Here is a 15626-nt window from a genome sequence, read left to right as displayed (position 1 = left end):
TGTGTGTGTGAAGTTTGCATGTTCTCCCTGTGCTGCAGGGGTTTCCTCCGGGTACTCCGGTTTCCTCTGCCAGTCCAAATACATGCATGGTAAGTTGATTGGCATGTCCAAAGTGTCAGTAGTGTATGAATGGGTGTGTGAATGTGTATGTGATTGTGCCCTGCAATGGATTGGCACCCTGTCCAGTGTGTCTCTCGCTTTGTGCCCCATGCTCCCTGGGATAGGCTTCAGGTTCCCCATGACCCAGTAGGATATGCGATATAGAAAATGGATGGATAATAATAATAATAATAATAATAATAATAATAATAATAATAATAATAATTATTATTATTATTATTAGTAGTAGTAGTGGTATAATATAATACAGTATAATATAGTATAGTATAGTATATAGAAGTACTACTATATAGTAGTAGTAGTAGTGATATATTACCTTTTACTACAAGACTGTAAAGGATTTCATGGTATATGAATAGAAGGTTCTATGTAAATACACTGTTAGAAGAAAGGGATATTCAAGCTTTATTTGGATGGTTAAAGGTTCTTCTTCTTATTATTAAATTATGATGATGATGATGATGATGATGATGATTATCATTATTATTATTATATTATTATTAAATTATTATTATACATTTTTTTTTACTTGGAACTACTTTGTAGAAGGAGAATCTTTGGCAGAAGAATCTTTTATTGGACTAAATGGCACCTTTTTTTAAACAGTGTAGGCATTATGCAGCCATAGTTGTAATGTAATATAAATGAACAAAAACGACAATATAATAATAATAATAATAATAATAATAATAATAATAATAGGACAAATCTGATTTGTCTGACGCTCTAATGACGCACCGGCATGCTTAAAAAGACAGACGCACGCTAATGACGTCACTTAATGGCGCCCAAGTACCAGCCTTTAACTTGTAGCTTGGGAAGTACCGAACAGCGCGTTAGATCCTCGTCATTAAACACATCTGCAGCGTTTAAGGAGTGAAAAACGTTAGTCTTCGGTTGCCTGGAGTCTGCAGTGTGTCAGGTTCGCCATGCTAGAGGACGATGATTTGATGCCGGGTTTGATATCACAGCAGATCCGTAGGAGCAGCGGTGATGAGTTTGTTCCTCCTGATGGACTCTGCTGGATCTCTGTACTGTCCTGTTTACTGCTCGCATGCTCCTATGTTGGAAGTTTATACGTCTGGAAAAGTGACTTACCAAGGTATCGTTTACTCTGCGTGTGTTCTCGGATACTGCTACATTAATCTGGTTCTACTTCACATGGCATCAGGCTGTTTAACTAGCTAGACAGGATACTGTGTTTATTTACTCTCTGTGCTGTCAGTAAGGGTACTGGGGGAGTTGAGATTTTGGTGCAGAGTGTTTGATTGTTTTCTGGAGGCTTAATAACCTCTGGAAAGAGAAATAACCAAACTTCGATGAGACAAGTTTTCTTACCTGATGAGCCTTTCGCCTTTAAAACTTATAAAGTCACAATATAAAGACCCAGGAAACCTTCTGTCTTTGCGTGGTTTTGTACTGATAAATAACCTTATCTGTACCATGTACTGCAAAACTTCCTGGATATACATTATACACTCCTGGGCAAAATAACTTGGCCAAGCCCAATGTGGCAACATAGTAAGCTTTTAACAACAAATCACTGGTTAGATAATTTGATAATTGATAAGTCTTGATAATTTCCTGACTAATGATTTGTTGTTAAGACCATTAAAAGCTTAATATTTTTGCCATTTTGGGCTTGGCCATTTTTTTTTTTGCCCAGGAGTGTAAATATATAACTAACTAACTAAATAAATAAATATTTGATTAATTTATGAATAAAACGCTGCCCGCTAGTTTAGAGGATGGATATTTGAAGGTTGCATTGAGGCTTAAGCAAAGCTCATTTGCTGAGAAATCACACAGCACACGGTTCAATTCCACACTGAAAAATGTAGTTAACTAGCCATTTTTCCATAGTGTTACTTTTTCAAAGTGTCCGCTATGAGACTACGATATACTACTCCGTATTATTTGATCCCCCAGTGTCTCTGATTCCATGCGTCTGTGTGTGTGTTTGTACTACAAGGGACCATCCATCAGTGATAAAGAGGCGTTTCACTAGTGTGCTGATTGTGTCAGCTTTGTCTCCACTCTTTGTGTGGGGATGGAAAGAGTTCACAGGCATTCAGGTGAGAAGATCTTATGTTTGTACTTCAAAATAAGTTTTTAACACAGCAATCTGCAGTCTAATATTTAAACAGCATCTTCTTTAACATTTGTGAACATTACCAAAGCTGTAATAAGGGCTTTCTATTTAATACGCAGCACAGATGAGTAAATGTTTGCTGAATCCTGATTAAGTGTTGATGTCACACATATGTTAAATATTGTTTTCATTAGATTACTATATGCCTCTTCAACAGCCAAATCCCAAATTGTATAATTGATTGCAGTTTGAATACTGTGCCCGAAATGTGATGTTTCTTACAGAGTTGTTATAATTGCTTGTGTTTTTTGAAGAAGAAAAAAACAAACAACAAAAAATACAAATAGTTAATACAGCTGTATACCTAAACACATATACACACCGTTTATTAGGCACACCCAGTACTTACTTGCACTCATTAATTACTTTTTGAACAGACATTATTTGGGTGCTGGATCTGAGAACTGATAGTGTGTGTGTGTGTGTGTGTGTGTGTGTGTATGTGTCTGTGTGAGGTCCTGGTACGAGTGTAGCAGGAGAATTGCTGAAATATTTAAACAACTGAATTCTATATTGAGAAGCAGTCAACCAAAAATGGCTGCAGTCAGATACTAATAAATGGCTAGAGGACAATTAATACAAATTCTAACAGGGGAAAATTAATATTAGTATTACCATTATATTACTAATATTAATATATTGTTTATTGGATATTATTTGGATATATATTTGGAATATTAATAAGGTAGGTGTGTCTAATTAGAAATAAAAAAATATGTCCGAAACACTCTGTATAGCAACAAATGAGCTAAATACATAGACAAAAAAGGTGGATAGATGTGGGTGGTGTAGCATAAACTGGCAGGTCACTGTATGACGTGCATATACCACATAGCTTAATCTGTAAAGTGTAGGCTATTTGAGATATGTTTTAGGTAAGGGTTCAGTAATAATCAATATGAATGATGCTGTGCTCTGGTGTTGCTTTTAATTTGTCTCTGCCTTTAATTATACAGCCTACTCCATCCTTATTAGCTCTCATGGGAATCCGATTCGAGGGCCTCATTCCAGCGGTCATTCTTCCCCTCATACTGACCATGGTAAGGAATCATCATCTGTCATAAGCTTTAATTAATGCACTTCTTATGATTTACCGAATGCATTTTAATGTGAAAGCTGCAGAGTATCATGTAAGAAGCATTTTAAGTTTGCATGTTTTAAAAAAATAAAATAAATACAGGGTGAATGTCCATTATTGTTTATACTGGGGTGCTGTTGAATTCTCGGATTGGTCAGAAGATGTTGGTTAATTTTGTATAACAGCAGCTCTGACAGTAGTTCTGGTTTATATTAATGGTTTATATACTTATCTCTCAAAGTGCTTTAGTATTAGAGGAATAAACCACTTCAGGACATGCTGTTAAGGGGTGGTAACAGAAAACATCATGCCAACCTGTCACTGAACATTTTCCTTTATACAACAGTTATGTCCAGTCCACGGCGCTGTTCCAAGTCATGTTTAAAATGAGTATAACCACACTGGGAGGTTTCACTGTTTGTATCACTCCTGTTTTTGTTGCTTCTTTGGAATTTGTTTCCACTAATGAAGCAAACATTAACAAAACATCTGGTTGTATCGTGTCTGTAATGTCACTTACTCAATATGAATTATTTTTATAGAACTGTCGTATAAAAGCAATATCGCTCGAACAAGAGGATCGGCACAGTTGTGGTTAGTTTTCACACTATCCTTTGTTACCCAGATGAGGATGGGTTCGCTTCTGAGACTGGTTCCTCTAAAGGTTTCATCCTCATATCCTCTCAGGGAGTTTTTCCTTGCTACTGTTGCCACCGGCTTGCTCAATAGGGATAAATTCACACACTTTAAATCTATATCCTGTGTTTATATGTTTCTGTAAAGCTGCTTTGAGACAATGTCCATTGTTAAAAGTGCTACGCAAATAAAATTGAACTGAATTGATTAGTTGTGGCCATGCCGATATTCAATATAACTGTACGCTTGTTCAAGCAATTATTGCTCTAATAATGCCTGATCATGTTTTATTTCTTACATAAACCATTGGTTTGCATTCCCTGTCCCAGGCATGCCATGCTTTAGAGATTAAGTACTTTTAGTAAATTTTAAATGTACCTAAAAAAAAAATTCAGCTAAAAATGTGTGTCATATAAAAACATGTGTATAGCAACCCTTCTCTTGTTGTGTTTTCATGCTTCAGTTCAGTCTCTCAGCTGATCAGGTGTTTCAGTCTAACGCTGCATGTACTGTATGTAGTGTAATGGATCTGCAGGACTGGGATGTACACAGTTAAGACCACTAATCAAATTCTGCATTATTTATTTGCTTTTCGTGTTCTCAAGATGGTTTTATGCATCTCGGGCATGTAGTACATGACTCCCTTTTTCTCCCCTAGTCTTCTGTTCATCTCACTACTCTGCTTTGTTCTGGTCTAATTATAATATTTCAGTGAACAAGGCTGTGATGTATGGGACTTTCAATATTCATGAAATCGATTATTCATTAAAAGGGTCACACTGTAGCAGTCCTTGAAGCTACATGGATTGTAGCAAATCTATATATACTCCTACGAAATGATGAATTTCCAGGTAAATAATGAGTGTGCTTTGCTGTCTCAGGTACTGTTTCTGGGTCCTCTTATCCAGTTGGCCATGGACTGCCCCTGGGGCTTTATTGATGGAATCAAAGTGGCTGTTGGTGAGGAACACAAATGTTTTGCACAGTAAACAGTAAATGTTTATCTAAGTATCAGTGTTTTTTTATTTATTTATTTTTGTTAGATGCATACATTTAAAATTTACTTGCTAAAACCGTGCTCTCTACCACGTCGTCAAAACATCAACTGAGGGAATATCTTTTGGAAAAATGATGTTCGGCCCTCAGTACAGTTCCAGAGACTTGTAGAATCTGTGCCAGTGAAGCTGTTTTGGCAGTTCATCATAGCCCAGTGTTCATAAATTTATCAGTCTTTTTTTAGTTTGTCGTCTCTGTCTGTGCATTCCTATCCTCTCTTATTGGCTACGCAGAAAAACAGTTATGTACTGGAGAAGCACTCAGTGTCTACTTAAGGATAATCTAGTTCCCCGCAGACACTGCTGTCTTTAACAGCAGCAGCATTATATCTAAAAGAAAAATATGAATCCACTTGAGAAGTTCATATAAGTGTCTGCTCGGAACTAGGTTATCCATAAGTAGGAATAAATCAGTCTTTAGGGATACTTTTTGTTAATTTCCCTGAGATTTTTTTGTGCCGGTTTTGAGAATGTGTAATTTGTCTGCAATTTTTGTGTGACTGCACTACGGAAATCAACTCATTATGTTATTCATTTTATTTGACAATATTCAGACCTTTGTTACAAAAATGAGTCGGATAGAATTTTGTTCCTAGACTGTTAGGTCAAATAGGAGCCTTTTTGTAGGTAGCTAACTATAGGACTATGAGAAATATATATTTTCTGCTCTGGCTGGAGTCTAGTCTTGTCTGGCTTTTAATGTTAAGTGACTTTTCTCTTGGTTGCAGATCCGCGCTTCTGGGCGTTATGTCTGAGTGACATGCGCTGGCTGAGGAATCAGGTGGTGGCTCCTCTAACCGAGGAGTTGGTGTTCCGTGCCTGTATGGTACCCATGCTGGTGCCCTGTGCTGGACCCTCAACTGCCATCTTCACATGCCCACTTTTCTTCGGTGTAGGTGAGTGTAAGTCTGCAACAGAAAAGCAGCAGCTCTGATCTGTTTGATGAAAATTCTGTGAAGTCTCCAGATTTTCAGTGTTACTTGGTGTGTGTGTATGTTTGTGTCTGACTGGCGACGGCAGCACATTTTCATCACGTGATTGAGCTCCTGCGGTTCAGACAAGGGACCATCTCAGGAATTTTTCTTTCTGCAGGTATGTAAAAACCTTTAACGAATCATTGCCTCCATTTCAGTTTCTTGAAATAGAAATAGAAATTTCATACATATGGCTTATAATGCTTCATGGCTGTCTGCTTTTTTTGTTGCAGTGTTCCAGTTCTCATACACAGCAGTATTTGGAGCTTACACTGCCTTTATATTTCTCAGAACAGGTGTGTGGAGACTGGATCATTTCATGTTTGATTACTAGAGCTCAACACTACTTACTGCATTATAACAGGTTTATACAACAGTATAATCTCCAAAACACCAAAATAGAACATTTGTTCTGGAAAATGTTTATTATTTTTAAAAACATTTTTTTATTTGTAAGGGCGGATAAGTTGTTTTGGAAGTTATCTGTAAACTTGAAATAATTATATCCACTATATTCTCATGTGCCATTATATCTTATTTGGCATATGTGCAAAATTTCTTGTGAAATGGAATCAAATGTATTAGTACAATTTTTAAATGGATGAAATATTTAAGAACATACAGAAACTACCATTAACATTTGTCTTAACTTTTTTCAAAGCAAGAAAAACCACCCATACCACGATTAGGCATTTTATCAATTATAGCAGATAAGTATTAATTATCTGAAAAGCTTTGAAGCACAATAAGTACAAGTAGCAATTAAGTTGGATTCCTCCTGATCGGGACCGTAGACAATTTTATATTGACTTAAAAAGATAAGTGTCACAAATAGGAGGTCCAGACACCAGGGTACTCACAAATTCTACCTCTTTCTCTTTCTCATGTTACTCTGTTTGCTTTCTTCTGCCCTCTCCAGGTCACTTGGTAGGCCCTGTGCTGTGTCACTCATTCTGTAACTACATGGGCTTTCCTGCATTGAGTTCAGCACTGGAACATCCACATCGCCTTACTGTTTTGTCCTTCTATGTGCTGGGAGTTTTGCTCTTCCTGCTCTTCCTCTTCCCCATGACTGACCCACTCTTCTACGGCTGGCCCACCCCCGTCTGCACTCTTGCCTCCTCACTCGGCTCCCTCTGCTCCTAATTTTCCACATTCCACATTGTTCTGCTCTTCTTCAGGACGCGTGCCCTTTCGCACCTAACAGGTCACCTGTGTCACCAGGATGTGCAGTGTAAAGAGGATTACAAGGGCCCCATGAAAAAAGGTATGAAAACTCCCACACTGTGTCTGTGGGCATGAAGTCTGTGTACTTACCAGATCACCAGAATTGCTCTTCCTGCATGGATCAGGCCGATAACATCAATAAGTCAGACTCTGGAAGAGTTTTGAGAAGACGGGTATTTATACATTGCTGCATGTTCATTGCGTTTATATGATAATATATTTGAATCTGGGTTTATTTGGATATAGTGTTTTTATTATTTTTTTGTTCCACTAAGAAGGGTTCAACACTGTATGTTGTATCACCACCGGGGAATGGATGACTTCTTTTTGTTTTTGAATTCTCTTTGCTCAAATTAACATATGCTGCTTTGTCCGGTGCTAGTACTTGAAGTACAATGATTAGATCTGCCCTGAAACCTTTAGTTTTACTCAAATGTTTAAAATACCCTGTATAGCAGGATTTCGCTCAAGTTAAATCTAGGGTTGTAATTTGAAAAATTTATTTTAAGTCTTCTATATCACTTAGATAATAAGGCACAGCTTTATGGCTAGATATATTTGTAACTGACCTCATGCCAGTCAGCTTATGCCATTTAATTATAGATCAATGCACAAAGGAAAGCTCTGCATAGAGTCAAAGCTACCGTGTCTGTTTTTGTTACTTCAGACAGATATTTATAAATATAAATATCTATACCAGCTTTATAAAATTGCTAGTTATATATTTGACTGTGCTTCTATGAAGTCTGGATAACCATTAGGGGTGGTGTGGAACACCTGGAAACCTCCTTGTTCACATGGGCATTCATGCCCATATGGGCAATAAAGCCTTCTTATGCTGGAACCTTCCCACTGAGCTGGTGCTGGTTCCAAACAAGGAACCCTGCTGGTTATCCGTGTTTCATAAAACCACAGTTAGATGCGTAACTACCGTTTTATTTCACCACTTCTGACAGCCAAGGGTGCTGTGAAACACCTGGATAGCCTATGCCATATATAACAATATCATGATAGAGCGAATAGTGACACCCAGGTAGCAGCAGTACGGACTTCTTGGCACATCTCTTAATAATGCCTATCGAGGAGACGTTCCTTATAGAGTCGTATATCATCTTATGGTTGCCCAGACCCTCCTATGGAATTGATTTTGATACCACCCAGCCTCTGCTTAGGCAAGGGAGCCTCTCTGTTATAACAAATAAATATTGTCTGAGGATCGGATGATTGGCATCTAAATGAAACCCTACTGAGATGCCATCTTTTGTTCATAGTGAGGTGAGGCCAGTTGTGGGCCAGTATATCTGATTGGGCTCTGGCTCTGCCAGGTAGAACCACAACCAACCATGTGTTGACTTGGAATCAGCAAAGTGGATTCCCTGCAGCTTGTCACACCTTTCCTGGGTACCAAATCTGGGCTATCACTTTTGGGTGCAGATGTACAGGCTGTCTTGACAGTGTGTCCACTTCACCAGCATTGGCAGATGAGTTGTCATCAGTGAGGCCAGGCAGATTTTACGCAAGACTGGGAGAGCTGCTCAACCCCTTGAAACCTTGATGGCTTATACTCTTGACCATCCCAACATTGTCTGAATGGACCAACATATGACATTGTCTCAGAACCAGCATGACGATTTTGAGGCCCAGATGGATCACAGTTCCGGCTGGTTGATGTGTTTGTTGACGTTACGCCAGGGGGCCACATGCCCCCTATTATCCTGTGGCATAACATCGCTACCAGCCTGTAAGTGAAACATCTGTGCTGAATACCTCTCTCCAGTGGTGTACCACCCCATGTGGACAACTTCTTCTAGAAATGCCCTTTGGCACCAGCATGCAAATGCTTCAATTACTTTCTCTGAGACAAGGATATGTTTGTCCGTGGTGATTTGGTCTAGCCGTTGGCTGATAACCCAGTTGCACTCCAGGGGCAAGGGGTCACTTTTCACAGATCCACAGATGTGAACTAGTCTTGTGGCTGTATGGCCTGAAGTCATAAAGCTTGTCATGCTTTTCAAAAAGGGGCGTTCTTTATTAACTGGAAATGCCATTTGTATCCTAGTGACATAAGCATCAGTATTGGTCTGATGTAGTTCGTGTCCAATGAGCAATATTTTTAGCTATAAAGCATCACATCGCCAGTCCCTGCATTTCAGGTGCGTGCTCCACAAGTCTCTTTGGTGAGGGTGCATGGGATAGATGAGGGGCACTTGGATCTCCCTGCCTAAGGTTGGTGGGTGACAGAGGATTCCTTTTTGGGCATTGGAACACCTGCCACCAAAAAAGGAAGGCACAGGCTTCGTAATCTTGAAATCAAGTACGGCCACATGGGTTATTTGTGTGGCATGCATGAGGAGATGGTTCACATCACCCCTGCAGGTTAGGAGGGTTGAAATGGAACCACTTTATGCACAACTAGACCGATTGCTTTTACATGTTGTACATAAGGAAAAGTATATTTTATTGGTGTGATCCTTAACCTGTAATAGTGAGTTTACACTAGGTTTTGATGCTCAAGCCATTGAAATGACAAAGAAATAACACAATTACAGTGTCATAATGACATATGACATGTATGGTCATAGAAAAACATAGGCCAGTATTTCTTTTCTAACAAATGAGTCATCTTTGTCATTCTGGTGGAACTCAGAAGAAAGTGTTTTATTGTTTTGTGCATGATTGAAGATGGAGGAATCTCATATAAGCTGTTCTTCATTATGAAATTTCACTCTGACCACTACTCTGCATGCTGCTACTCTGCTAGCCTGTGGATTTTGGAGCTGTACTGAAACTGACACACATCATTTGATATTGGCATGAAATTGATCTGATGCAGAAACTGATTAACTTGTCATATGGTTTGTAGCTCAGCATGGAAAGAGGCAGACTGGCGAAGCACATTTGTTCGGATCATATGGGTAATGCTGATCTTTTGCCTACATGTAAAATCTCACCAGGAATCAGTCAGTTCTTAGTTGTTGTTTTTTTGTTTTTTTTTTAATCCAATAGATTTTTAATTGTTACATTTGGAAAGAACTGAATCATTGTCTGAACTTGCCCATGCTTATTTATTTACTAGAAATTCACAAAAATCACTTGTTCAAATAGGTGCTATAATTTTGTTAGGCTATTATTATGCTGTGAAGTGTGTAGTTATTACTGCTGTGTATGTCAAACTATTCAAATGAAACTTCTAGCAATAATAATAGCTGTGACCAAATCAGGGATTTACATGTAATTCAGCTCCATATTTAGCCTTTATTAGCTACTGCTGGATCATTTTCATGAAATGTGTCATAGTTAATTTGATTAAATAGTTAAAGCTTGGCTTGACAGCTTAAAAGTTTGATCTATGTATCATTAAGACCTGACATGTTTACATGTGGAGAAGGTTGCTTGAAAATGCTGCTCTACAGTTTGCTGGATAATTGCTTTTCTGATGGTATCGGGTCAAATGCAGCTTTTGCGCTACTACGCTTTTTTTTTGTAGGCCTCAGTCATCAGAGTTGTATCACATAGTGCATTTTATTTGTATTTGAACAGAGCCATCATTGATGCTAATGTTACCTCCTAGAGTAAAGAAATAAGGCTAATTGTAAACAGACAGCTAGGAGTTGGTGGGGGGAGGGGGCAAACTTTATACTGTCTTAAACCTAAAGTATTGTTTGCTAAAAAGGGTTCTAAAATATACTAAAATGAACAGGGGGAGAAGAAGCATGTCACTCCAGTGACTGATTACCTGTGGAACTGAATTGTTTCAGTACTTTTGTCTATGCTCAGCGTGTATCAGGCATGGTCTCTTGTAGCATAATCTTAAGCTCTCCTTAGTGTTGGAAAACCTACTGTTCTTTAACTAATGTAGCTTTCTGGGGTGGGACCTTTCTGATCTTCTGTTCAAAACACTTCCTGTTGCATAGTCTCAAATCGATTGGAATACTTTGTTTGAAAAGTATGTTCTTTTCTTACATTAATGTCCTCTGCTCATTTGCTGTCTGGATGGTTTTTTTTTGTTGTTGTTTTTTTTTTAATTTCTTTTTTTCTTGTTACACTTTTAAAAAGTGATTTGCAAGCTGGATATTTACATCAGAAGATTTGAATCTTCACCTGAGCAAAGATGCTTTTAATATACACCCACGGACAGGAGGAGCAATAGACGTTAGAAGTTTATTTTTTCAAATACACACTGCTCCGTTCTATTTCAGTAGGATCACAGTAAGCAGGGTTTGGATTGAGGAACACTGCTACACAAATGTGCTGTTTTATAACAATTATCAGTGGTTCAGATGTTTATATTGAGGACTATATTTTATAATCAAATGTATTTTGGTGTCAGAGGAGGGGTAATGTACATGCAAGATGTTTTTGACCAATGACACGTGCAATGCAGTTAACACACTGAAGGACAAAAATATTTTTTGACAATCTTTTGGGGGTCTTTCAAATCATTCATCAAAAACTGTTGTTTGCAAATAAACCTAATTTTATAAAACACGTCATGAATCTTCGTTTTTTCCCCCCAATATGTCTTCTGGGAAATAAGCTTTCAAGCAATCTAATAGTCTGCTTCTTCCTACTTTTAGAAATAGTTGCATGTGCTATTGGCATGTAGTGTATTATTTTACATGTACGTTCAGGGACAGACCACTAGGTAGAGATGTTGCATTTCTTTTGCAGTAGATATGCAACGTTTCCAGATGGAACAGCTTAGACTTGGAGTTTCAGGTTCCCTTAGTGAATTGAGGTGCTCTTAAAAACCAAGGTTGCAGTATATAATTGCATGCCAAACAGGATATATACTTCTATATACATAAAATGAACACTGATACACATGGACTCTCTTGCAGGCACTACACACACACACACACACCCCTTGAACCACAGGTATGTCACATTGAGAAACCTGCCTTGTAATAGACATTTTTATATATTCCAAGAAGCATATATGAAGGTCATACTTGGTCATGCAGGTCCTATTGGTCAATACTGAAAGGTAAAGACATGCAGGTACAAAAGTAATGCCAGTACACTGATGAGGTCTTACATGGATGACAGCTCCTTCACTCCTACCACTATTTCTGTCAAAAGATTCTTTGTTGAATTGTTTCATGCTCATGTGATTCTTCTTCAGCACTCGTAGTGGAGAAGCTGACCAGGCCAATGCTCTGAAAGGTTACCTTCATCTTCTGGGATTTATTTCTGGATCTCTTTTAGCTTTATGACTTGGTTTGCTAGCACCACATTGCAGATTTCTGTCTGTTCTCTTTTCTGCCATCAACATGGTGTAGTTTTCAGTATTCAGTGCTATGAAGTAAATAGAGTCATTCATGGATATATATATATATATATATATATATATATATATATATATATAATAAAGTGGAAATGCTTTTACTGTTCTTCTTAGGCTCTGAAACATACTTTGAATCTAGTGAAATACCATGTGGAAATGTTTTCCCTCCTGAATGTCAGGATTATGGAAGATACTGTTGACTGGCTCACATAAAACAACTGTCTCTGTCCAGCCTTTGCCATAGTTAGGCTTTGGTTGATGACATGGTCTATAAATATGGTCCGTATGTCATTTGAATTAACCCTTCATCTTTGCTTCCTGCTGTCTCTTCTTTGTCCCTCTCTCACATTTACCCAGCCACAATGCTTTGCCTCTTCCTCTTGGAAGAACAGATTGGTGACCCTGTCTAATGCCTGTCTGTTCCATATTCAGGAGTTGTACTATGTGCAATTTATTAAAGAAATAAGAAAAAAAGCATTTTATCACTGTTAAAGGTGTTCTTAAAAACATGTTAAAATCACTGTCGCACATACCCTCGTGTGGCTTATTGCTTTTATAAAACGGTGGCAAAAAAATGATCCAATCCAATAAATAATTAAATGTATTATTAATTATATTCGCATTAAACAATTCCTCCACTATGCATTGTAGTCTGTTATCAGTAAGCTTTTGTTGCTAAGCGACACAACAGGCAAAGATTAGGGTATTATTGTATTGACAGAACAAAGGCTGTAGTGTCAGAGTTTTATTTATTTAAAACCTGTGGCATGAATACAGAATTCAAGTATGTGTGTATTGTAGAAACAGTTTTGAATGAAGCTCAGCCAATCAGAGTGTGGAACCAAATATAAATGTGTGTTGAGAATTTATAGTACAGTGAGTTGTAACTCTAAGCTACATTTGACAGCATGTGTGATATGAGGTTTGTTTGCAAATGAGAGACAATACACCTATGTTGTGAATTATTATTATTATTATTATTATTTTTACCAGATCAGAGCAATACCAGAACACTGCAGTTTATCTAATATATTGTATGTTTGTCATACAGTAAAAAAGTCCAATAGAAAACCACTGTGATCAAGGGTTACTCAATAAATCTCAGGGCAGCGGAAGACAAATATACTTGTCAAGCATGTTCATATGGCTAGAATAAAGGATTTCGCCGCTTTAGTTGTGAGGAACATGGCTATAACATTAATTACATCTCTGTTTGCATTGATATGTATGTGTTATAGGAGCAGAGATGTGAGACAGTTTAAGCCATAAAAAAGGTCCATCTATTCTCTCTGAATTTTGGAACCGTACGGAATGACTATACAGACCTCTCTGGTGGAGGTTTCCACTTCAGGTTCAGATCAATGCCCTCAGAACAATGCACACATTCACGCTACAGTGGTCAATGCCCCCACATACACTTCCTAACAGGCTATGTATTTCTCCATTGGCTGTTGATGTACATGTCTCTATGGGGTGCAGGATTTTCAAATTCAAACCTTTTTTGTTTTTGCAGTCAGGTTTTTTTTTTTTTTTTTTTTTTTTTTTTTTTTTTTTTTTAGTGTATGCGTGTGCACACACTGGTGTGAGGTTAACCCAGGCCACTTGAAGACTAGGAAGTGCTGCAGCTGTGTGTTGACTAGAAAAACATATGTTTGGCTGAATAGCAGCTCTTTTGAGCATCCTTTAATTTTGTGTTTTTAAAGATGCAATATCTAATATTGGTTCTTATTGTGAAATAATTACTATTATAGACATCCTGTATGTAGAAATTACTGTTGCAGCAACAACATTAACACCAGAGTACCATATGCCAGAGGGGAAAAATGCTTAGAAAATCTAAGGTCTCCTTGATTGCATTGTATGTCCCTTCTGTCCGTTTTTTTTTTTTTTTTTAATATGCACACCTCAATGACCCCTTCACTGTATCACCTTTAGTGATCAGAAACAAGTTACACAGCATGAGAAAAGAAAGTTAGAAAAGATGCAATTGGCTAGCTTCATGTGTCTTGAATGAAGCACAAGTTAGTCATCACCCTCTCTGGTTGGTGTTTGTCATATGATGGAGAGAGAGCAGGCTGGTGAGTGGGAATATGCAAGTGACCAAATTAGGGTGAAAGAAAACTATTTCTAATTATTTCTATTACTAATTCGAGCAAAAATTATACATCTTTGGTAGTTTGGCTATAGCACTATAAGAGAAGTTTAGACAACTTTCATCTGCGCCTGACTGCAGTGTGTAACCTGCCTAAGCTTATGGCACCCTTAATGGCAGAATCAACTGGCAAGTTTCCAGTGTCACTTGCATTGTTGGCAAAAAAACAGCTTATGAGGAAATAACACAGGAAAACTGATGCCGTAAGAAAAAAAAAGAAAGTAGTAGTTTATACAGATGGATATAGAGATGCCTTTAGATGAACCAACTTCACAGATTGTACGTTATAACGTCACATGATGATGCTTCAGAAATGATTTATTATTGTTACTGATGGCAGTGATTTTCTTGATTGCTCTCTCTCTCTCCAATTGAAAATGATTGCTTTCTCTATGTCTGCACTTGAATAATCAATTGGTGTGTGCATTGATTGGTGAGTGAAATTGCACTTTATTATATATAAGTACCTCAGCACTTGAAAGTTAAAGACTGATGTAATGATGAACTTGGCGGAACGGCATCGATTCTGAAGTGATTGATTTTCGAACGAGGGGGAGGTGCGATCATGGACTAAACACAGTTTCAATATTATGGTACTTTAACTTGGAATTACTAATCCTCCTAGTTTATCTACTGACACATCACAATATGTTTTTAATAGAAACATGTTACACTGTTTCATTCAATCATCAATCAATTTAATCTATTCTTTTATTCTTTGTCTGCATTTATCGTTGCCTTAACTGACAGGGTTTAGTTTCCGATGGTGATTTTTTTTGCTCCCATTCGTCTACTGCTTTTTGCCGCCCCCCCCCCCCCCCCCCCCGCTTTGGATCTTGTGAAAATGTAACTAAGGGGAGTATACTTGGATAAGAATGGTATCTCTAATGCAGTCATAATGCTTTTAATATTAGATTTTGTGTTAATTCAACTATGTTAATAAGT

General features: G+C 37.7%; 1 protein-coding gene across 1 annotated transcript; it reads left to right on the top strand.

The window, feature by feature from the left end:
* Nucleotides 1–915: 915 nt before the first annotated feature.
* On the top strand, nucleotides 916–12501 carry rce1a (Ras converting CAAX endopeptidase 1a). Its single transcript, XM_053628813.1, has 8 exons — nucleotides 916–1222; nucleotides 2093–2195; nucleotides 3229–3312; nucleotides 4868–4946; nucleotides 5770–5937; nucleotides 6062–6133; nucleotides 6249–6311; nucleotides 6935–12501. Exons 1-8 carry the CDS (start codon nucleotides 1050–1052, stop codon nucleotides 7159–7161), a joined length of 969 nt encoding a protein of 322 aa, XP_053484788.1. The 5' UTR covers nucleotides 916–1049; the 3' UTR covers nucleotides 7162–12501.
* Nucleotides 12502–15626: the final 3125 nt, after the last annotated feature.

This window comes from Ictalurus furcatus, chromosome 7, assembly GCF_023375685.1.
Source record: "Ictalurus furcatus strain D&B chromosome 7, Billie_1.0, whole genome shotgun sequence".
NCBI classification, from domain to species: domain Eukaryota; kingdom Metazoa; phylum Chordata; class Actinopteri; order Siluriformes; family Ictaluridae; genus Ictalurus; species Ictalurus furcatus.
Note: the sequence above shows the minus strand (reverse complement) of the source record. Positions and strands in the feature narration are given on the sequence as shown.

What these genes read in the sequence shown, in the direction of transcription:
- rce1a (XM_053628813.1), top strand. Translation starts at nt 1,050, where the DNA reads ATGCTAGAGGACGATGATTTGATGCCGGGTTTGATATCACAGCAGATC. An exon ending in AGGAATTTTTCTTTCTGCAG is followed by an intron (nt 6,134 to 6,248) that starts GTATGTAAAAAC and finishes TTTTTGTTGCAG; the next exon opens with TGTTCCAGTTCTCATACACA. An exon ending in CTTTATATTTCTCAGAACAG is followed by an intron (nt 6,312 to 6,934) that starts GTGTGTGGAGAC and finishes TGCCCTCTCCAG; the next exon opens with GTCACTTGGTAGGCCCTGTG.